This window comes from Grampus griseus, assembly GCF_964374135.1.
Source record: "Grampus griseus genome assembly, chromosome: 2".
NCBI classification, from domain to species: domain Eukaryota; kingdom Metazoa; phylum Chordata; class Mammalia; order Artiodactyla; family Delphinidae; genus Grampus; species Grampus griseus.
The window spans coordinates 1,038,182-1,060,312 of NC_139018.1; the positions used below are offsets into that span (position 1 = coordinate 1,038,182).

At 63.7% G+C, this 22,131-nt stretch overlaps 1 protein-coding gene across 2 annotated transcripts; it reads right to left on the reverse strand.

Annotated features, from left to right (window-relative positions):
- Positions 1-3,440: 3,440 nt before the first annotated feature.
- Positions 3,441-21,623, reverse strand: ADSS1 (adenylosuccinate synthase 1). 2 transcript variants are annotated; one of them, XM_082648947.1, is made up of 13 exons: positions 21,360-21,623; positions 14,422-14,524; positions 11,376-11,438; positions 10,552-10,602; positions 10,259-10,325; positions 9,012-9,119; positions 8,834-8,915; positions 8,193-8,319; positions 7,608-7,762; positions 6,770-6,894; positions 5,193-5,290; positions 3,920-4,040; positions 3,441-3,818 (listed from the first exon to the last, which is right to left on the reverse strand). In XM_082648947.1, the coding sequence occupies exons 1-13, from the start codon at positions 21,549-21,551 to the stop codon at positions 3,713-3,715; spliced, it is 1,398 nt and encodes a 465-aa protein (XP_082505073.1). In that variant the 5' UTR covers positions 21,552-21,623; the 3' UTR covers positions 3,441-3,712. The 2 variants fall into 2 exon arrangements, with proteins under 2 accessions (XP_082505073.1, XP_082505072.1); XM_082648946.1 differs by having other exon boundaries at positions 3,891-4,040; positions 21,360-21,615.
- Positions 21,624-22,131: the final 508 nt, after the last annotated feature.

The following is a 22,131-nucleotide window of genomic DNA, read 5'->3' on the forward strand; positions in this document are numbered from 1 at the left end:
TATGTCAATTATATGTTCTATATCAATTATATCTAAATATATGTCAGTTATACCTCAATAAAGCTTCGGAAAAAATGACCTCTTCAAAGTCCCTACCTCCAAATACAGTCCCATTCAGAGGTACTGGGAGTTGAGGCATCAACATGTGAAGTTTAGGGGAACACAATTCAGCCCTTAATAGATACCGTGCTCTGTGCTAAGGCCCTTAGGGGTGGTGTGGAGCAGAGCCAGCGGGGTCCCTGCCCTCTGGTGGGACAAATGTCACAAAAGGGGAAGGACGGGAGCTGTGGAAGCACAGTAAGGAGAACTGCCTTGCCCGGGGCGGGGCGATATCCCAGGAAAACCGAACTCATGCAAAGCATTTGCGGAATGGCATAATTTGACCTTAGAAAGTTGGACATTCTGGAAGTGAATATGTGTCAGATGAGGAAGGAACACGCTTTCTGTTTTCCCACGAGAAGTGCAGCAAACTTCCCCTCCAACAAATGCAGAGTGGGTAAGGCTGGCAGGAAACGTATTCATTAATGTGTTTCATCAGAGTTGCCTCGGGGTCCTAAAATTGTAATGATCATCTCAGTTATGTAAGATGGTTGTATGGTTACTTTGAGTAACTTTTAGATTGGGGTATAATTTACTTACAGTGTGGCTGTGTGTATTTACACCCAGTGGAATGCCCAGATGGCAAATGTATACAATTCTGCCAGTTACGATGACCCCGTCGCCCCTCCCCCGCCCCGGGCAGAAGTGACCATTGCTCTGTTTTCATCCCTACAGGGACGCTGCCGTCCTAGAACCTCACAGGCTCGGTCTTCTTCTGCACGTGCACCTTTGTGTCTGCTTTTTCCGTCAGTTCGCTCTGAGACCGGCCACCGTCCTGCACTCCTCAGTGGTCCATTCCTTTCGTTGCTGAGTGTATTCCGTGTGTGGATGGACCACAGTTTGTTCGCCTGTCGACTGACACCTGGGCTGTGCCAGGTTTTGGCTCTGATGAGGGCAGCCGCTCTGAACGTTCTCGTCTAAGGCTTTTTCTGTACTTTCGTGGTCATTTGTTGTGGGTCAGTGCCTAGGAGTGGAATGGCTATCTGATGGTAGGGCAGATGAATGTTAAACTTCTGAGCAAACCAGCAGCTTCCCAAAGTGTTTGGGAAAACACTTTCTTGTTTTTGTTTTTTTTACATTTTGGCCGCGCCCCGCGGCATGTGGGATCTTAGCTCCCCGACCAGGGGTCGAACCGTTGCCGCCTGCAGTGGAAGCACAGAGTCTTAACCACTGGACCGCCAGGGAAGTCCCTGGAAAAACGCGTTTTATCAAACAACGTTATCAAATCACTTACTTGTCTTTTATCCATGTATTGACCTGAGACCACTGTGAGCTCGTGTACAATGGGGCTGTGTTATTGGTGCAAAGAAGAGAGGGCACCTTATTATAATTACTCAGACCCTCACAACATCTGATACTGAGAAAAAGGGGGGCTGTGCGTCCTAACCCAACCCAGAGGACAGAGCCTCCCATCCCTGGGCCACACGGGAGTGAGGAAGCTGGTGCCGGGGAAGAATGATTTCCCCTCCAAACTGGTGTCTTTTCACCTTGTGTAACACCTGCAGACACTCAAAGACATCGCCTGGGGCTGCCTCCCCAAGATTTTGTCCCGAGATCAAAGGAAAGAACACCGCGTATTCGGGTGGAGAATTCAGCAGCTACCACGTAACGCAGCGGCTTTGTGCAGCTCGTCATTTATGCGGGGTGAGCTTGCCGAGCCAGGGGTGCAGCTTTCCATGCGGAATGAAATGATTTCTTTGGAAAACGCCTGCTCTGGTTGATGGCCCGAAGCGCGCATCCCTCTGCCGTAGCAGGATGGGCATCTGGTCAGGAGAAGCACAGTATCCCCGGGGGCAGGGAGAAGAGCTGGGGCCCACCTCCTCTTTCCTTAAGAACTCACCCTGCCTTCGGCCTCTCCCTTCGCCCCTCTTGCTCTGTCGAGGAGGGAAATAATTCTTGGGAAACGCCAAGATGAGCTTCTGCGGGCGCGTCTCACCTGCAGCCCTGCTGCCCGAGGAAGCTGGTCCGCACGCGTGCCCCTGACACCTTTCAAACCACTGAAGGCTGTTCTCGGCGCTGCTTGGAAAAGTTCGCTGGCAGGTGTGCAGCCACACACCCGATCTGTGGCCCTTTCACCCAACATGCTCTCACATGAGTTTGGGACTCCGTGGTGCAAGCCGGTGACACCGGACCCTGCGGAACCGCCCGGGGCCGGCAGGGCCCATGGGAAGCAAGCCGGGTTGGCAGCGGCCCAATGTCAGTGAACCCAGCTGGCATCCTCAGCTCTAAAAAGCTAGGATTTAGGGCTTCCCTGGTGGCGCAGTGGTTAAGAATCCACCTGCCAACCCAGGAGACACAGGTTCGAGCCCTGGTCTGGGAAGATCCCACATGCCGCGGAGCAACTAAGCCCGTGAGCCACAACTACTGAAGCCCATGTGCCTAGAGCCAGCGCTTCGCAACAAGAGAACCCACCGCAATGAGAAGCCCGTGCACCGCAACAAAGAGTAACCCCCGATCGCCGCAACTAGAGAAAGCCTGCGCGCAGCAACGAAGACCCAATGCAGCCAAAAATAAATAAATAAATAGTTAAAAAAAAAAAAAACCCTAGGATTTAAGCCCGGCAGACTCTAGGTCTCTCCATATGTATAATCCCTTCCCTCTCTGAAATGATACCAAAAGACCTGTTATTTTTCTAAACTTACCCCAAACTGTGAAGGGTTAAGGAAGCTACCACTCGGCTTCTGGTTGAGCAGAGACTACCGCAGGCTCTTTGCAGCCTCAGCCAGTTGAGAAGTGGCTTCCTAGCCCAGGGGACTCAGGAGGGATGCGGCCAGTGGCTGTCCCACCGAAATGGAGGGCACTGCTGGTGGCGGGGAAGGGCTCGGGGCGCTAGGGTGAATCCGTTGAAGTGGTTGGTTCTGGAAAACCTGTTTAATGCCCGTGGTCTCTCTCCCCTGGGCTGGTTGCGTTTTGTGGTCTGAGCAAACTCACGGCTTGGCTTCGTGACACGAAAATGTGTGTCAGGGCTTCCCTGGTGGCGCAGTGGTTAAGAATCCGCCTGCCAATGCAGGGGACACGGGTTCGAGCCCTGGTCTGGGAAGATCCCACATGCCGCGGAGCAACTGAGCCCGTGCGCCTGCGCTCCGCAACAAGAGAAGCCACCGCGATGACGGGCCCACGCACCGCAACGAAGAGTAGCTCCCACTCGCCACAACTAGAGGAAGCCCGCGCACAGCAACGAAGACCCAACGCAGCCAAAAATAAATAAATACATCTATTAAAAAACAAAAGAAAATGTGTGTCACCCAGACTGCTGATGTGGCAAAGTGGCGCCTTCCAGCGTTTAAAAGTCAAAATGACGACGACAGAGGCAGAACAAAACAGGCGCTGCTCGCTACCGGTCAGCGGAAGTCGGATTTGTTTATTACTAAGCGGCTCCAACCGGGCATACAACCATGTGACAATTCGCGTGCCATAAAAGGTCCCTGTTTTGAGCGCTTCGGCTCATTGAAATAGCAGATTTTAACATGTACCCAACACCGGTTTTCAGATGTTTCAAGCTGTAGAAATCAGTGGGTGGAGCTGAAGGCTTAAAGAGAAATATAAAAGTACAGAAAATAGTTTTCAAATCTCTTTGTTTACGGCGTTGGTTTTGCTGGCTGGGGAAAGAACACTACTGTGGCTGCTGGCGTGGACGTGGCCTGCCGGGATCAGCTCTGTCTTTGTCTAAAACAGCTGGATCATCGAATCTCTGGATTTGCCAACGCCAACCCATTTCACTGAAAGGGAAAGGGGAGGTTCAGCCCAGAGCACGGCGGGGAGAGGGGGCAGCCAGGGCTCAGGGCACCCACCTGCCACTCCAACGTGGTTCTCCACAAACCGGATATAGTTCTGGGCCTGTGGGGGCAGATCCTCCCACTTCCTGGCGCCCGTAGTGTCCGCCTTCCACCCAGGCAGCGTCTCATACTCCACCTCCACCTTCTGCAGAATCTCCTGGTTGGCTGGGGACACACAGGGCGGGGGTGAACCACGTGCTGTGGACAGTAGCTCGGCCACGGGGCCGGGACCCCCAGCCTGGGGTCCGCTTGCCCCGGGGCTCAGAGGCGGGAAAGGCAAGCCGCCCTGCTTGGTTTACTCAGGGGGTTGGGGTGGTTCTCGGACACTGGCTGTACCCCTTCCAGCCCAGGGGACATGCCACCCTGGACACGGATTCACTACGCGCTCTGCTGCAACGTCCACAGCGATCATCAGAGGAACTCTGAGGCCCCCGCTTGGAAATTCTAAGGGGATCTAGGGTCCTGAAGTGTCAAGAGGTCCTAAAGGATCTATATCCCCCTCCTCAGCGCAGGGACCCCACTTGGCGGGGCCTCCAGGGCTACAGCAGACACCAACCACCCCTTATCGTCAGAAGATGCTGCAAGGGGCCGTCCACTGCAAGGGCCCTGGATGCACTCCAAGTTCGAATGCTCCCCTGAGCCCTCTCGAAGCTCAGGGTCAGTAGGGCTGGGGCACACTGGCCGAGAGGACGCACGGGGCTCCCACAGCCGCCGGTGCTGGCGGGTGTACACACGTGCTGGGGGTGGGGCAGCGGGGGTCAGCTCGCCCATGGCCACTGGTGAGGGTGGGGTCACGTGTCCCCGGTGCAGATGCACAAGTAACTGTGACCCCAGGAAAACAGCACTGCCTTTATGCTTTTTAAAAGAAAGGATGCTTCCTTGGTCACAGAAACTCCAGTTAGAACCTTAAGGAGTCTAACCAAAAATGTATGTTTTCTTAGGTCAAAGTCGTCTTCCTATTTGCCCAGAGCTTTGAGCGTCCAGACCTGACATCGGCTATTTCAGGTGAGTCCCCAGCTCCCGGGAGGTGGGCCTTGACCCCAGGCTCCTGAGGGTCCCCCAGGGTCCCGGGGTCAGGCCGGTCCCTCTGAGCCCTTCCCAGACCATGGATGCCTGGCAACTGCCCCAAGGCCCGGCCAGGCCTCCCATCGGGGTGAGAACCTGCCACAGACAGAATCGGGATGAGTCTCCCAGACACGCACTGACCCCGCGTGTTCAACACGTACACCCTGTCCCCTCGCCCCAGAAACCACGGGTCACGTCTGTTCCCAGGTCCCGCGAGACAGGCCAAGGACAGGCAAGCCGCCGTGCTCGTACCTGGGAAGTAGGGGATCCGCTTCCCGCTGAGCTTGTACGCAATGCCGACTTTAATCTCGTCCAGGACGTCCAGGATGTCCAGCTTCGTTAAGGCCAGCCTGTCCAGAACCACAGCGAGAAGCCGAGCGGCGCTCAGCTACGCCGTCATTTCTCCTGTCGGGCTCCACCCCTCGCTTCTCTTCTACTTGCCAGGAATCGAGAGGAGGATGGAAAAGGCCGCCCATGGCCAGGCTGGAACCCAGCTCCAGCCACCTGGCCCACCTGGCCCTGAGCACCCCGTGGGGACCCCGATCTGGTGGCCTTGTCCTTTCTGCCCTTCTCACGGCCGCGTTGAGGGTCTGGGCATGTGAGCCTTGTGCCCGTCCATGCCCCTCTGACCCGGGAGACCCCGAGCCCGGGCCGAGACCACCGGTGCCCATGACGTCGTCCACCCCTGAGGGTCTCCCGCACCGTCCGCCCAGGGCCAGGGAGCCCAGGCTTCATGCAAGTTTCTCCCTTTCCTTTCCTCATCTCTGCACGGCCAGGCCTCAAGGGCCTCTGGGTGGGTGTCCCTGGGCTTCCCGAGCCCACGTGGGCCACCGTGCGCAGCGCCACTGCCCTGACCCGGGCTGGGCTGTTACCCTCGGGGCCCCGGGAGGCTGCATCTCCCCGTTTTGCACACAAGGACTGCGGGCCGGGGGCCTCCGACCCCGTGTCCTCGGCCACTTCGTCCCTGTGCCTCCCGCGGACGGACGGCCCACACACACCAAGCGCGGCTGTGGTTAACTCGTGGGCCGTGCGCTGTGACAAGCGTGCACCTCGCACCCTGGCCCGTCTTTCTGGGGAGGAAGCAGGAAGTCCTCCGTTCGCATGAAGCCCCTCATTTCCCCGGGCAAGGTCTGAGCCGCCGGAACCACAACCATCACCAAGAGCAGCCCGGCTGCCTGGCTGGTCTCGGGGGCACTGTGGGGGGCCCGCCCTGCCCCCTGGGGGTACTGCTTCGGAGGAGGGGGGCTCCTGCTCCCGGCCCCCTCGGGGTCATCTTCCTGTCCACAGCCTCACAGACCGGGGCCCCAGAGCCGGGGGGACCTGCGGAGGCCCCCGAGGGGCTGTAAACCCAGCTGGCCGCTCTCCAGGACCAGCGCAGGCTGCGTCCTCACGGCCGCCTCTCTGCGGGGTCTTGCAAGCTTCAAGCGTCGCCTCTCCTGCCGGGGGTTTGTTCTGCCCCCTTCTTAGGAGCCCAGTGTCACCCTGGGGGTTTGGGGGAAGTGAAGTGATGGCGTTTGCCGCTGGCACAGCTCGTGGGGGAGCCCCAGCCCTGTCTGTGCTCAGGAGGAGATGCAGGGCTGGACGCAGGGCCAGCTCCACGGTGCCCCGCGTGGGCCTCCACGTCACCCCACTGTGGCCATGCCGTGGAGAAGAGTCTCCCTCGGGTGACATCACCCTACGTGGGGAGACGGTGGCCCTGAGCCCCGAGGCCCAGCTCCCCTGCTCCCATCATGTCTGGGGACTCAGGGTCGGACCCCGGGGTGGGCGGACCCCGGGCTGGACGGGCACCCGGTGGGCTCAGTAGCAGATGTGCCGCAAGTACCACTTACGCGGTGAATCCGTTGACCATGTGGGCGTATCTGAGGGTCATCAGGTCCAGCCAGCCACAGCGCCTCTTCCTGCCCGTGGTCACGCCCCACTCGTGGCCGCGGCTCTGCAGCAGGTCACCGATCTCCTGCGTGGGGACAGAGAGGGCCCGGTGCCACGGGAAAGGGAGCATGCGCCCGGCTGCCTGGCGCTCACAGTGCCTCCCCTGCCCTCCCCTCCGACCCCCCTGCAGCCCCTGACGATAACCCCCCTCACGCCTGCTTCCCTGGTCCCCGGCACACCTGCCCCAGCTGAGGCCCCACAGGTAGGGCCGCACTGACCAGCACCTACTTCCTGGGCCTCGTGGGCAGGTGCGGGTGGATGGACCCGGCCCTGCAGCTGAGCATTGGGCAGGCGTGTGTTTATTTCTCAGGAGTCCCATCCCTGTCCCTGCGCCTCATTCAAGCCCCTTCCCACTCTGGCTCTCAGACACCTGCCCAGGACAAGAGTCTCGGGTGCTCGCCGGCCATGAGGGCACAAGGCCAGGTGAGAGGAAGGCCGGCGGTGTCCTGAGCTTCCAGAAACACCCACGAGGCTGGAGAGCAGCTTGCCGGGCGGGGTGGGGGGTTGCTTCTGGCCCTGCTCTAGCTTGCCTGAGACCAAACCCAGGCGGACTCAGGCCCTCAAGGACGAAGGTGGCCTGCGTCCCTGAGAACGGAGCAGAGACACAGCTCCCGGTGCCCTTCCCGAGCCGAGGGGCTCCGCTGTGTACGGCCACGGCGCGGCAGCGTCCTGCACCTCATAGCCTCCCCAGGCCCCTCCACCAGGTACCCACGCCGTCCCGCGGGGCTGGGCACTCACGTTGATCTGCTCGGTGGGGAAGGCGCCGATGCCCACGCGTGTGGTGTAGGCCTTCACCACGCCGTAGACCTCGCCTATGTTCTGCGGGGGGATGCCCAGGCCGGTGCATACGCCGCCCACCGTGCAGTTGGATGACGTCACAAAGGGGTAGGTCCCTGTGAGACAGCCGGTCAGGCCCCCACCCCGCAGATCACCTGGGCCCAGGGGTCCCGCTTGGCAGGGTCTCCAGGGGGACCATCCCGGGGGAGTGGCCGGCACGGGGCGCGGTGGGTGTGAGCTGGGGGGGGAGGGGTTGGACGGTGCGTGCCTCCCCGGCCTGCGCCTTGCGGCCTCGGTGCTGGTGTGTCCCTGGGTCAGGGACAGGGTGGACAGAGGCCCACGTGGGGCAGTTGGGGCCCCGCCGGTCTCTCTCGCCCTCCCTCCCTCCCCTCCAGCCCAGCCTCTCCCTTCTCCTCTCTCGGCTGAAGTTAGGGAAACGAGGGCGGTACGTTTCCTGGGCACGGATGGCAGCGCGGCCATGGAGGCAGGCCGCACCACGCCTGTCTCTGAAAGGCGGGGTTTGTGGGGAAGTGGCCGTGGATGTACCGAAGTCAATGTCGAGGAGGGCTGCGTTGGCGCCTTCCACGAGGATTTTCTTGGGGGCACCGTGGAGTGCCTCGTACATGAAGTAAACGCCATCTCGGACCATGGGTCGGATCCGCTCAGCGAAGCCCTGGGGGAAGGGGGAAGATGCAGGAACTAGGGTGTCCACCCAGCTCTGGCCTCCTCCCCACAGCCTCTCTTTTCCAGCAAATTCCTGCCCAGCGAGGGGCTCGGTCTGCAGGTGTCCCCGCTCGTCCCGCCCTGTCACATTTACAGCCCCAGACGAGGGTGGAAGAGCTGGGGTCCCAGCCCTGGAAACTTCCAGAAGGGCTCTGCGCTGACATCCTCCTGTCTCCCGCCTGCCCCTGCCCCAGACATACAGGGTCGGCCTCCGTCCCCCAGCACATCTGGGGCAGTTTCCTCAGAGAGGAGGCGAGGGCCCAGGCCAGCAGGTGAGCCCCTGGCCTGCTGAGAACGGCACCATGAGCACGGCTGGCCAGGAGGCGCCCACGGGAGGCCCGCAGCCCCCAAGCCCAGGCGACCTGTGATAACGCGACAGGTGCACTGCACGGATGTGCACGGACGGTCGGTGGGACGCGGACCCTCGGCGGGCTCGGCCCTGATGCCGAGGTGCCCGGCTGTACCTTGAGCCTTTTGAGTTGACCTTCAACGTCTATTTCCAAAGTGGGGAACATGGACTGGTGCTGATGGGCCAGGTTCTTGAACCTGCAGAAGCGACAACAACTGAGACCCCCGGCCCCCTGGAGCCCTGCGCCCACCTCCCTGGCCAGGCTCCCCTGGGGTCACGGACAGGTCAGGTACCGGGTGGAGAATTCGTCAAAGTCTGACAGGAGGTCACAGACACGGAGGCCCGTGCGGGCCGCTTTGGATGAGTAGGCCGGTCCAATCCCCTTCCTGGTGGTGCCGATGCTAAAAGACAGGCCACAGGCTGTGAACTCGGGTCGCCCAGGCCAGCCTGCCCGGGGCCTGGGGGAGGAGCCTGGGAACACAGGTTCCCCGGCCAGCCCCTCAGGCCTCAGTTTCCAGCCCCAGAAATCAAGGTCGAGCTGGGTGGCATCTGAGGGTCCCTCCCGGCAGCAGCACCCGGGGGTCTGGGACGGCCATGAGAACCACGGGACATCTCACGGGGCCAGCTTCCAGGGACCCGGGGCTGCGGTGGTGGCACGCGGGTCTGAGTCCCAGCCCTGACCCTCCCCTACCCCCCCTCTGAGGCCCAGTGCCCAGTGGTGCCCTCCCCGGCCTGTCTGCCTCCTGCCCTGGCTTCCCTCTTGCCTGGCACGGAGGCTGCTGCTCCGGGACTGGAACCCAGCTGTGCCCATCCTCTACGCTCTGCCCGCCACAGCCCAGCCAGGCTCAGCATTGCCACCTGCACGTGGCCGAGCCCTGTGCGTGTGCGTGCATGTTTGTGCGTGCACATGCTCCATGGGAGTGGGTGTGCCCCTGTGTACGAGCACGTGCAGCGTGTGAGATGTGTGCAGCGCATACACGCGCGCACACACGTGTGTGCCGTGTGAGTGCATGTGGTGCGTGCACATTTGTGTGCAGACATGCGTGCACCGGTGTGTGTATGTACGTGTGCGCTCGTGGACGGGCGTGTGCACAGTGTGAATGCGGGCAGTGCAGGCGCGTGCGCGTGTGTGTGAGAGGCAGTACTCCGGTCTGCTGCATGCCTGTCCCGGCTTTGAGGACCGTCCCCGGCCCCTTCTAACAAGTATCTCTGGAGAACCAGTGAACGGCCACCGAGAGCTGGTGGGCAGGACGGGGCGCCGTGACGGAGCTATGGTCAAGGCTGGCTTGCGACCCCAGCAGGGGTGGGGGGCGCAGCAGGCGACAGACAGCACGGGCACTCCGCGGGGTGGAGGCCGGGGAGGACGGCGCGGCCCCGGGGAGAGGCGGCTCACTTGGGCTTCGGGGCCAGCGAGGCCTGGGGTGAACCGACGGGCACCGTCCTCAGGGGCTTCGGATGGACGCACGCTCCCCACCCCACACGCCCCCAGCTCTCCATCCACGGACTCGAGGGCCACGAGCTGAGCACACGCGCTACTCACTTCTTGCCCTCCTGGGCCTGCCTCTGCACCTCCTGGAGCCCATCCACCGCCTGGTGAAAATCGAACACTGCCGGCCGGGCCGGCGGGGGCACCACGAGCAGGAGAGACAGACGGTTACAGGGCCTCCGGGGATGCACTGGGGTCCCCCGGGCCTCAATCTCCCCATCTGCCAGTGGGGGCAGTGATCCCGACCTGGCACCCCCGGAAGCCCTTGGAGAAGGCCTGGGGGAGCCCCAGGCCATGGTGGGGAGGGGGCGTCATTCACAGGCGGGCAGGGAGGGCCTGAGACTCACCGAGGTGGGCCCGGTCAGAGAGGATAAGCCTCTTCTCCCAGTCCTTCAGGCCTGCGGACACGGCACGTGGTTGGCCACGGGCCACAGAGTCACCTCCAGTCAGCGGCGGGCCCTCCCCATGGTGGCCTCTCTGGGGGGGGGGTCCTGGGCCCTCCCCCCAGGGACGTCCACCCACGTGCCCACGGCGAGCCTGTCTCCCCGTGGGGTCTCCATCCCGGCACCTCCTGGTGCCCACGTCCCAGGGCCAGGGCCCCACTCGCTCTCTTCATGCCTGCGCTGAGCCCTGAGGCCGAGGCTATGCCTCCTCCACGGCATCTCAGGGCTGCTGTGTCATCATCTTGCCTCTAAACAGTCACTGGGGTCCCACTTGCCCAGATGCCTGGCTGGTGGCCTCGGTCACTGCCTGCCAGCCTCCTGCCCCTGAACAGCCCCCAGAGACCACATTCTTCCCTGCTTGCGTGGTCGGTCCAATGGTCCCCAGTCTCAGCCAGACATCAGGGACATATTCCAGGTTCCAGGGCTCCTTCCTGGACAGCCTGGTCTTTATCTCCCAGTGCTACCTGTCCCCAGTGTCACGAAAGCTCCCCTGCGACACTGAGGCTGTGGCCTGGAGCCAGAGTTTGGGGCCGCTGGACTGCCCGCTCCCAGCTTCCTGCACAGACAGAGCCAGCAGGCCCAGGCAGGGGGCCAGCCGTGGAAGCCGCCCCACCTGCCCACCTGCCGCCGCCCTCAGGAGAAACCACATGGCGAGCCACCCGGCAACTTGGCCGCTGGGAACATGCACGTGTCCTGGGCGGGGCGGGTCTGCGGGGACACGGGCCTACCTTTCTTCTCATTCTTTTCTGCTTCTTCGAACAAGCCTGGTAAGTGGACAACCACTCCGTTGCCTGCAACACAGACACAAGACTGAATCGCATCACGGACGCGGGGGCCTTACGTTTAAAACAGCACAGGGACTTCCCTGGCGGTCCAGCGGTTAAGACTTCACCTTCCAATGCAGGGGGTGCGGGTTCAATCCCTGGTCGGGGAGCTAAGATCCCACATGCTTCATAACCAAAAAACCAAAACATAAAACAGAAGCCATACTGTTAACAAATTCAATAAAGACTTTAAAAGTGGTCCACATAAAAAAAAATCTAAAAACAAAAACAGGGACTTCCCTGGTGACCTAGTGGTTAAGAATCCGCCTGCCAATGCAGGGGACACGGGTTCGATCCCTGGTCCGGGAAGATCCCACATGCCGTGGAGCAACTAAGCCCGTGCGCCACAACTACTGAGCCTGCGCTCTAGAGCCCGCAAGTCACAACTACTGAGCCCATGTGCCACAACTACTGAAGCCTGCGTGCCTAGAGCCCTCGCTCCACAACAAGAGAAGCCACCGAAATGAGAACCCCGCGCACCGCAACGAAGAGTAGCCCCCGCTCGCCGCAACTAGAGGAAGCCTGCGCACAGCAATGAAGACCCAACACAGCCAAAAATAAATTAATTTTAAAAATAAAATAAAATGGCCTATTTTTAAAATAAATAAATAAAAACAAAAACAGCATGAAATTCGCGCTCCCACGTTCATTGCAGCATCGTTCAAAATAGCTAAGATGGGGAAGCAACCCAGGCGTCCATCAACAGGCGGATGGGGTTCATCCACATGATAGGATATTATCCAGCCTTAGAAAGGAAGGTAATTCTGACACAGGTGGTAGCATGGATGAACTTCGAGGACACTATATAAAGTGAAATAAGCCAGACGCTCAAGGACACATTCTGTGTGATACACGTGTATGAGGTCCATAGAGAAGTCAGACTCATGAAGACGGGGGCAGGGGCTGGAGAGGGAAAGGGGGAGTGAGTATTTAATGGGGACAGAGTTTCTGTTTAGGGAGATGACACAGTTCTGCAGACAGATGGTGGTGAAGGCTGCACAACGCGAACGTACTTAACGCTGCCGAACTGCACAATTAAAAATGGCTAAGATGGTCAGTTTATATTATGTACATTTTATCACAACAAAGAAAACGGTCAAAACAAAACAAAAACCATCATGAAGCATTTACGGAGACAGCAGATCAGTGGTTGTCGGGGGTGGGGGGGAGGGGGGAGGAGAAACTCCTCAGGGGGAGGAAAATGTTCTAGAACTGAATCGCGATGGAGGTACGGTCGTACCCTCACAGGGGTGAACTTCATGTTATACCTCAATACCTCAATAAAGCTGTTACGTTTTATTTAAGTGGCATAGAAATGGGAAAGCAGGAGGTGCGGAGAAATGCAGCCTCCAGCCGTTCCTCGGACCCAAGCAGGGCCTCGGGGGAGCCACGCTTCCCCATCCACGTAAAACTGAAGTAGGGTCTACAGAGGGCGGAGGCTGAGGCCAGGGAAGGAAGGCGCTCACCAAGGTCACGAGGTCACCGTGGGCCCAGGCTAAAGCCAACGCTGGCCCCTTCCTCTAAGACCAAAACCAGCTGGGCAGGGCCCCCGCTGCCTTCCTGGGAGGAGCCCGTCCCCTGAGCACCCGGATTGGCCGAGGGAGACGGGACATGGGTCCAGACGGGAGTGACTCAGACCGAGCACAAAAGGTCACCTAAATGCCACGAGGCCTGAAATGGCCGTGACCCGGGCTGGAGGGGCAGCTGTGAGTGCCAGCTCGTTCTGCCCTTGCTAAGGGGCTTCCCGCTGCCGTCGCCGTCTGGCCGTGCTGACCGCCAAGCTGAGCCCTTGCCCATGCTCCCCGGTGACTGCTGGCCCCCCCCACCCCCAGCTCCTTGGAGACCGGGCAGAGCGCCCCTGGTCGAGCGGTGCCTCCTTGGCCTCGTTTCCCTCCCGGAGGGGCCTGGGGCCCAGCAACCGAGGCTGGCGCTGAGCAGCTTCCTGCAGCCAAGCCCCAGCCCCTGGTCGTGGGGTCCCGGGTGAGCTGGCGTCCTCGCTCCCTGTCCTCACCCACGGCGGAGGCTCCGGGAGACCCTTTCCTCCTGCTCAGCCTGACTTCCCACTGCCCTGCGGCCCCTCTGCCGCCGTGTCCCTGGGCCCACGTGCAGGGCAGACCCCCTACCAACCGCCGGGCACACACCTGCCGCGCCACCCCGGCTCCCCAGCTTCCCAGCCAGCGAGGGGGCGGGGCAGATAAGTCACGAGTGTGGGCCTGTCCAGGCGTGGAAAGAGCCAGAAGGAAAAGTACCAGGAGCTGCCAGAGCGTGTCCCGTGGGGGGTGGGCAGCAGAAGGCAACGGGAAGGGGCCGAGGGGAGGCGCCACAGAGGGGCCCGAGCAGGCCAGGGACAGCTTCCCTGCACAGACCCGTCTCCAGCGACGCGGCGGGGAGCCAGGCCCGAGCCCGCTCGCACGCTCACTTGAGGACACGCACAGGAACACGCACACACAGTACCTGCACGCACGCACGCACACGCTCACACTCACGCACCTTCGCACGCAGACTCATACACATGCACGCTCGCACGTGCGCTCGCTCACAGACAGGCACACGGGCCTGTACACACACACTGCGGGAGTCTGGGCGCTCAGAGGAGCCTCCCGCACTCTCCCTCCCTCTGGACCAGGCTGGGTGGGGTCCTGGGCTCTGGGAGGGGCTCTGAGGACAGATGCCGGGTCAGAGGCCTCTGCGAGGGCTCCCGCTTGAGGCGGGGACCTTGGACCTTGAACCTCCCGGCCCAGGGCCGAGGCCCCGCTGAGGTTATTCCCTCCTGGCCAGGAGCACCTGGTCCTCACGCTGGGCAGGGCAGGGGGGACGGGGGTCCAGCCCAGCTCTCCGGCTGCATCCAGGCCTCACACCGGGCCCTTGGGCTGGATGACGTCCCAGGTCTCTCCTGCTCACACACTCAGGATCCCAGGCTGGGGTGGGGCGGGGCGGGGCGGGCACTCACCGATGAAGGACATGGCCTTGGTGTTGATGATGCCGCTGGGCAGCAGATGGAAGTCGTACTCCTTGCCGTCCACCACCACGGTGTGGCCCGCATTGTTGCCCCCCTGGGAACAGAAAACAAACTGGCTCAGCACCCAGGAGCCCAGGGGCCTGGACCCACCCTGGGCAGGCCTGCCCGGCAACCGGCCTCGCTGCAGGCAGCTCTAAATGCAGGCGCTCAGGAGTCCCCTCTGGGCTGCCCGGGGTGGTGTCCTGTCCCCCAACGAGTGTGAGGTGCTGTCCATGCTTGGACTTGGGGAGTTTGGTCCAGTGGTCGGCTCTGATGCACGTCTGGGGTGCTGGCTTAGGGCCCTGCTCCTGGGATGGAGTGAAGGGGCCTGGCCAGGGGACCGGGTCCAAGAGAGGGGCTGGCCCACACCCAGGACCGTCACGTGCCACTGCTCCAGGGAGGCTGGCTAGTGCAGCCCCGAAGCTGCGGACACACTCAGAGCCCTGCCTGCCCTGCCCATGAGTCCCTCTGGGGGTTCGTCCTCTGATGCAGGAATGAGGGGCCCAACCATCCCGGGAAGCAAACCCAGGCCCCCATGGCCCTTGCTGCCACACAGCCCGAGCTCCGGGGAAGCAGAGGGCAGGCCAGGCAGCACAGCCCTTCTGGGGCCGGGTGAGGGGACTGGGTGCTGGCATGGGCCAGCAGGGCCAGGGCCCCTCACCCTCTCAGCAGGGACTCTCCCTGGGGCCTGTGTCTCCCATCCAAGAATAAAGAGGGAAAAACCACTCTGCGGCTGTCGGGGCTGAGTCGGGGGAGCCAGGGGAAGGCCCTGCCCTTGAGGGGCACCGGCCTCCAGTCCCAGTTCCGGCCACTAGCGGACAGCGTGGGCCCCAGCACGTGGGTCCCCAGAGCCAGTGAGCAGGGCCCAGGGAGGGGCACATTCCGGCTGCTGCCAGAGGCCGTGGGCCTGCTCTGTGGGGCCCTCTCTGTCCCCAGAGCCTCGGAGCCCAGCCCGGCTCCACCTTCCCGGCTGAATCTCCTCCAGAAGCACACGCCTGTCTGCGGAGGCGCTCCACGGCTGGGCCTCCGTCCTCCACGCCCCGCTGTCCCCCAGCCTTGTGGAGGCGGCGTGGCTGCTGGCTGTGAGGGCTTCAGCCCCGCCTCCGCAGGGCCCGGCAGGGTGGGGCTCCCCCGATACGAGGCCTCTCCTCGCCCGGTGCAGGCAGGGCTGAACGAGGGCGGCCCCCTCCCGCCAGGAGCACCTACTCCTCAGGCTGGGGATGGATGAAACTTACACATCTCCCGGCCGCCCCCCCCACCGAGATGGCCCAGGCTGGGGGCGCAGGCGCCAGGAGACCCGGCCAGGGCCTCTTCCCCCTGGACCTCACCGCACCCCCGGGTAATTTAAGAAGCGGGGCCAGAGCCCAACGTCACCCACAATACCCCTTTCGCCCTGGGGCTCGGCCGCGATCTGTGCCAGACGGCCCCACCACGGCCCGGCTAGCAGCCCCTTCCACGGGGGTCCCTAGACACCCTAGCGTTCCACTTGTCAAACGCACGCGGGGAGGCCTGTCTGGCCTGACACGGGGGTTGGGGAACTGGGGTGGGTTTGCCTCTAATTGACTCCTGGGGTCGCTGCGATGCTGCCGTGCATCCCTGAGGCCCCGCTGCACGACGGTGCTGGGTCCCACGGCTCAGCCGCCCCCCGAAGGCCGACAACGGCTGGAGGCCAGACTGCCGCCTCCCCAGGTGCCCCGAGCCAAGTGGTTGGCTGCGGGAACTGAGCGCAGGCTCTGAACAAATGACGCGGAAAGCAGAAGGACAAAGGGCACGACGGGGGGCTGGGGGCCAAGGAGGGGGTGCCCTGTGAGCAAGGGCGGGCAGGCGGTGTCAGGCCATGGGGGGCTCGGATGCAGACTGTGCTGGGGGGTGAACTGGGGGGGCCGCCACGGAGGGAGACAGGGAAGGGAGCTGATGCTGACGAGGTGGGGGGCGGGGGAGTAGGGCAGTGGGCTCAGCCTTGACCATCTGAGTCACCGTGACTGCTGGGCCCCGGGCTTGGGGGTCAACTGTGCCCCCCCGAGACCTCTGTCCTTGCTCTGCCCTTGCCTCAGTACACGTGCAGTGAGTTCCCTCACGTGAGGGTCTCCGCGGAGTTCACACCCAGGGTCAGGTTTCCCACCGTAGGTGGGTCAGCCCACGGTGCGTGGCCTCCTTTGACAGATGGGTAAACTGAGGTCCCAAGAAAGGAGTTTGCAGCAGAGCCCAAGCTAGACCAGATGGCAGCTTGCAGATGCTCTCCCCGTATGCCAGACATCCCCCCCCAGCCGCATCCTGCCTGCCTTGGTGGGGGTCCAGACGGCCCGCCTCCCTCCCCTGCTCTCGAGTGCCCAGTGCCAACGCCAGCTGGCCTGAGCACACACCACATTTGTTTGGGGTAAACACCAGCGCCTAGGAACAGGCGCAGGCCACTGTGGGCCTGTGGGAGGCAGGTGGCCCTGCCGGCCGCGGGGCCCAGGCGTCAGGTCACAGTCCACTCGCAGGGCCGTGAGCCAGCCCTGGACGCTGAGCCCGGGGTCTGCTGCCCCGCAGGGCGCACCTCCCAGCAGCTCTGCAGAGGTCCAGGTGACCGCCCAGAGAGGCCCCCGTCTGCCCTCTCCTGGCCGCACAGTCAGGGGTGAGGTCGGGGCAGGGACACCCCACCTGCCCTCCTAAGGCCCCAGCCCTGCAGGCCCAGTCCGGCGGCCTCTGCAGGGCCTTCGTTCCTGGGTGGGCAGGTTCTGGAAGCTCCGTGCCCGGGGCCCCGCAAGCGTGAGCTGGAGCTGGCCTCACCCCTCTTCCGTGTCCCGGGGGACGCTCAGGGCTCTGCCAGCCTCCAGGTTCTGCCAGCCTCCAGGTTCTCCCAGCCTCCAGGTTCTGCCAGCCTCCAGGTTCTCCCCTCGTGACGCAGCTTTGGGTCAGGCGCAGCTCTGAGCGCCCAGGGAGCTGAAGCCACCCCTGTGGCCTGGCCGGTTACTCAAACTCCCCGGTGGGCGCTCCTGCCGGTTGCTTCCCTGGCCGCAGGGATCTAAGAAAGGGGGGCTCTCGCTCAGGGACACAGGAACTCTAAGAAAGGGGGGCTCTCGCTCAGGGACACAGGAACGGGGCCAAGGCCAACCCACTGGGGTATCTGACCAGCCCCGACCCCACCTGCCTCTGCAGGTGTCCTTCCAGCCCACCCTCTCTGGGGGCAGAGGTTGAGTGCGGGGCGACTGTCTCCGAGGCCCTGAAGCTGCTCCCATGCCACAGGGTGTGGCCACGGGCGGGCGAGGAGGCCTCTGGGCAGCGGCAGGAGCTGCGGGTGTTATCAGCGAGGGGCCGGCTCTCCCTCCAGCTGGAGCTCCTTGTGAACTGCCCCCACCCCCAGCAGGGTCGGGGTGAAACCATGGAGTGCACGCACCCAGGCCGCCCTCAGCTCCCTGTGTGTCTGCTCTGCTGGCGGGCTCCTGCCGTTCATTCGTTCACCCACTCATTCACTCATCCCAAACTGAGCTACTCTGTCCCATGAGGCACTGGGGTGAGGCCTGGAGGGAGGAGGGCGCGGGGAACTGGGCGACCCTGCGGAGGCCCTCCCCCTGGAGCACTGCTGGGGGGCCGGTGTCATCGGAGGGTGTACATGTGGAAGGGGGCTGCTTCTGGAACAACACCACGTATTTTCCCCACTCTCCCTCCCCCTCGGAGGCTCCTGGACTAGCCTGGGGCTCCAGGTGAGGCATTTCCCAGTCGCCCTCCCAGGAAGAGGGGACCCAGAGCACCAACAAGCCGCAGGACGCGGCCCCCAACAAGTGAGACTACCGTGCCCATCGCCACAGCTCCCTGGGGACTGACGGCGGCGCTCCCCCGGGGAAACCCGCCCGCGCCCTTGTGCCAAGCCGAGCTGTCTTACTGCCCTTGGAAGGAGGGGCATCTGAAACCCTGCCCAGTGCGTGCGAAGGCCTCGGGGTCCTGGGCGGGGGCCCAAAGCCTGACGAAGGCAACTCTGGGAATGGAAGGAGGGCTGGCACCGAAGCCTGACGGCCAGGCCAGGTGTGTGAGCTCTTAGGCTCCTATCTGGACCACGGAGGCGGAGGGGGGGGGGCGGGCGGAGGGGGATGGCAAACAGCAGGAAGGACGCTCAGCAGACATGGAAAGCCGGAGCCCAGGGGAAGGGCGGGGACTCCCAGGGAGTGAGCGGAGCCCTCGGCCGTCGGTGCAAAGAGCAGAGGGGGTATGAGGCGCCAGCGCGGGGAGGCCGCTGACGGATGGGCGCTGGGGTCTCTGCCGCAGCGCTGCGGCAGGAGCTGAACCAGAGAGAGGAAAGCGGGAGGCTGCGCGGCCATCCCTGAGCCCAGGGGGCTGGGCTGCGAATGAGGAGAGAAGGGAGCCAGCCCTGGGGCAGACCGGGGGCCCAGGCTGCAGAAGGGTTGCTGCTGGTGAAGGGCAGGGCTGCGCACCCTCCATTCGGGGAGAGGGGAGGCTGCCAGGAAAGGGGGCCTAGAGTCAAAGAAAACAGCAGGAGGAGCCTAAGGCCTGAGTCTCTGGACCATAAGGAAGGTCTTGGGGGTCTTGGGGTGCTTGCTGACCACAGGCCCCAAACCACTGAGATGGGAAGAAACGAGGATGGCCGCTGGGGGCATGGGTGGCTCTGGCCCCAGGCCGCCTCTGGGCAGGAGGAGTGAGTCCAGGTGAGCCAGGTGGACAAAGGCCACCAAAGGGCTTCCCACTTGTACCAGAGCCAAGACGGAAGACAGGCCTGCTGGTGGCAGAGGGTGAGCAGAGGCAAGACCAGAGCCGGGGACCAGGGCAGCCACGGGGGTAGCAGCTGCCACTCAGGATGGCCCCAGGCCCAGGTGACAGGCCAGGGGACCCTTCCGGCCACTGGGGCCGGCTGGCTTTAGCCCTTCTAGGCAGCCACCCAGACGGGCCCCAGTCCAGCCCAGCCCACCCCCTGCACGCGACCCCACCGACAGCTTCCCTGGCCCCTCGCTCCCGAGCTCGGACCAGCTCCTGGGGTCAAGGTACAGTGTGACGGCGAAGACCCTGGGCTTCACGCATACACGCTCTAAGTAAAAGCAGCCTTCCCGGGGCAGGGGCTGGACCCTCCCCGTGCCAGCCCGACGCCCAGCGCTGTTGCCATGCGGGTGTGGCACACGTGAGGGCCCATAAGCGCTACTTATTCCAACTGCTCAACTCCTCTGAGGCCCCGCCTCACCAGCTTGTTCGGAGGCTGGAGAGGAGAAACCCCAGCGGGCTCCCAGGACAGCTGGGAATTATTCCCACATGTTGCAGAGCAGAGACCTGCAGGTGGAAATGATGTCAGTTGATGTCAGTTGATGTCAGTTGGAGAATATGGGTGGGGGAGAGGGTGACTAGGGGGCCCCCCAGGCGGTTGGGGGGTCCAGCCTGCTCTGCCCTTGGCTGGTCCTGTCCAGCGATGGAAGAGGGCAGGGCCTGGCCTGCTGACCCAGGTGGTAGAGCAGGGAGGGCCTCATTCCAGAACCATCTCCACAGCCAGGACATCCCGGTGGCTTCAAGATGAGGGCTCTCACGGGTACCTGCAAAGCCCCGAGGTCACTTCGAGGAGGGGAGACGGCCACAGGCGGGTGGGCGAGGCTGACCAGAGCTGGCAGGTCACACGGAGGGCCCTGGGCATCATTGCTGGAGCAGACAGGCCCCAGGAGGGGATGCCCTGAGCTGGGGAGGGAGGAGAGTGGACATGGACCACGCGCCCGGCTGCAGGGTCCGGGGAGAGGAGCGGACTTGCTCGCCGTGGCTTAGGGCAGAGAGAGGGTGGGAGACTTCTCGCCACCCCAGGAAGCACCTTCCAGGAACCCACTGTCTGCGTCAGGCAGGAGTGGTCCGGATGGCAGCGTCTTCCCCAGGCCCGGCACGTTGGTCTCCCCTGGGGCGCCAGAGCCCCAGGCCGCCTGGCGGGAGCTCAGGAATGAGGCCACAGAGCCAGGGAGGAGGAGCTCGGAGGGCGCCCCTTCCTCACTTTTGGCAGCGTTCCCGCCCGTGGCTGCAAACCCTGGCAGCGCCAATGCACGCACCCCAAAGCTGACCCCTCTGCACCCCGAGCTGTAGGTCAGCCCATGGCAGCAAGCATGGCACGGGGCCCCAAGGGACTGCCCGGTGGCAGTCAGGACAGACGGGGTGCAGAGAGCAGCCCGCAGCCGGCAGAGGCCCCGCCCTGGGCCCTCAGGGGACGGAGCTTGTGTCTGGCCTCCTGGCTGGCACTGCCAGCCACGGGGTCGCCCCGGCCGTAAGTCCGAGGCTCCCCCCTCTCTTCCTTGTCCCTGCTCTGCCTGCCGTCAGGACCTGGCCCGCTGTCCTGCCCTGGCCTCTGCCTCTGCTTGGCTGACCCTCCAGGGCCACCCCTCTCAGAGGGGCCTTGCTGGCTCCCACCCTGGGCTCTGGGCACTCAGCCTCCTCGGCGTGCACTGACCCCTTGTGGTCAGCCAGCCCTGTCCCAGACCCAGACAGAACCAGGAAGGGAGGGTGTCTCCGTGGCCCTCAAACCACTGGGAAGCTGGGGTCCCTGCCCCCCACACTGCAGGGCCCAGTGTCACACCCACGGCACACCCCACCCCCTGAGGATCCGGTGTCCCCAACTCAGCGACTTGTATTTATAGCTCTGCCCCTGGCCCACTGCCCTGGGGGGTGGGGCTGGTGGGGAAGGCGGGGTCCCTGGGGGAGGCAGTGGGGGAGGGAAGCGTGTGCTCCCACGAGTGGCAGGGGGCTGTGAGCGGGTGGTGTGTGCGTGTGAGGGGGCGGGGGTGGCGGCTGGGAAGGGTGTCCTGGGAGGGGAGGCGTCCAAGAGGCGTGTCCCAGGAGGGCTGGAGGGCAGGGAGGACAGGGTCCGTCTGGGTCCGAGGGGAGGGGAGGGGTGCTCGCTGGGCGGGTGGGGGAGGGACCCGGCGCCCGGCCCGCACCTGGAAGCGGCTGATGATGTCGGCGTCCGTGGCCAGCAGGTCCACCACCTTGCCTTTGCCCTCGTCCCCCCACTGCGCGCCCAGCACCACGGTCACCCGGGAGCCGGTGGTCGCCGCCTCGTGCTGCAGCCGCCCCCGCTTGACGCCGCCTGCGGCGGGGGGCCGGTCGTTGGAGGCTCGGGTCCCCGACATGCTGGCTCAACTCTTCCGCTGCGCTGGGCCGCCCGAAAGCCCGCCGCACCAGGGCGCCGCGCCATTAAAAGGAACCGGCCGGGGGCGGGGGGCGGGGCCGGGGGCGGGCTCTCGGGCGCCGTGACGCGCCGCCGTGACCTCCAGGCCGCCGGGTCCCGCCCCCGCAACCACCCGGAACCGGGTGGGGCCGCGGGCCGGGCCAGGGTTGGCGGGGGCGCAAGGCCCGACGGCGCGCTACGGGGTCCCTCCACGCGGCCAGGCCGGGGGAGCCCCGGGAATGCTCTTGGGGGCTATCGCGCTCGCCTTCCCCGAGGCGAGGCCTGGACGCCGCGACCCAGCCCGCCGGCCACGCTAGGTCCAGGACCTCGGCGTTCCAGAAACCGCGGGGGTCCCCTCCAGGGCGGGAGTGCGGTTTGCCAAAGGGGAGCTGCGTCTTTGCGCCCCACTCGGGGTGTACGGGGTGCGCACCTGCCCCGCGGTGAACCCGGGTTCTCCAGATTGGCGCGGGCGCCCTCTGGTGGGCGCAGAGAGAGGACAGAGTGTCTCCCCCACCAACGTCCCCCCTCCCCTCGCCCTCCCA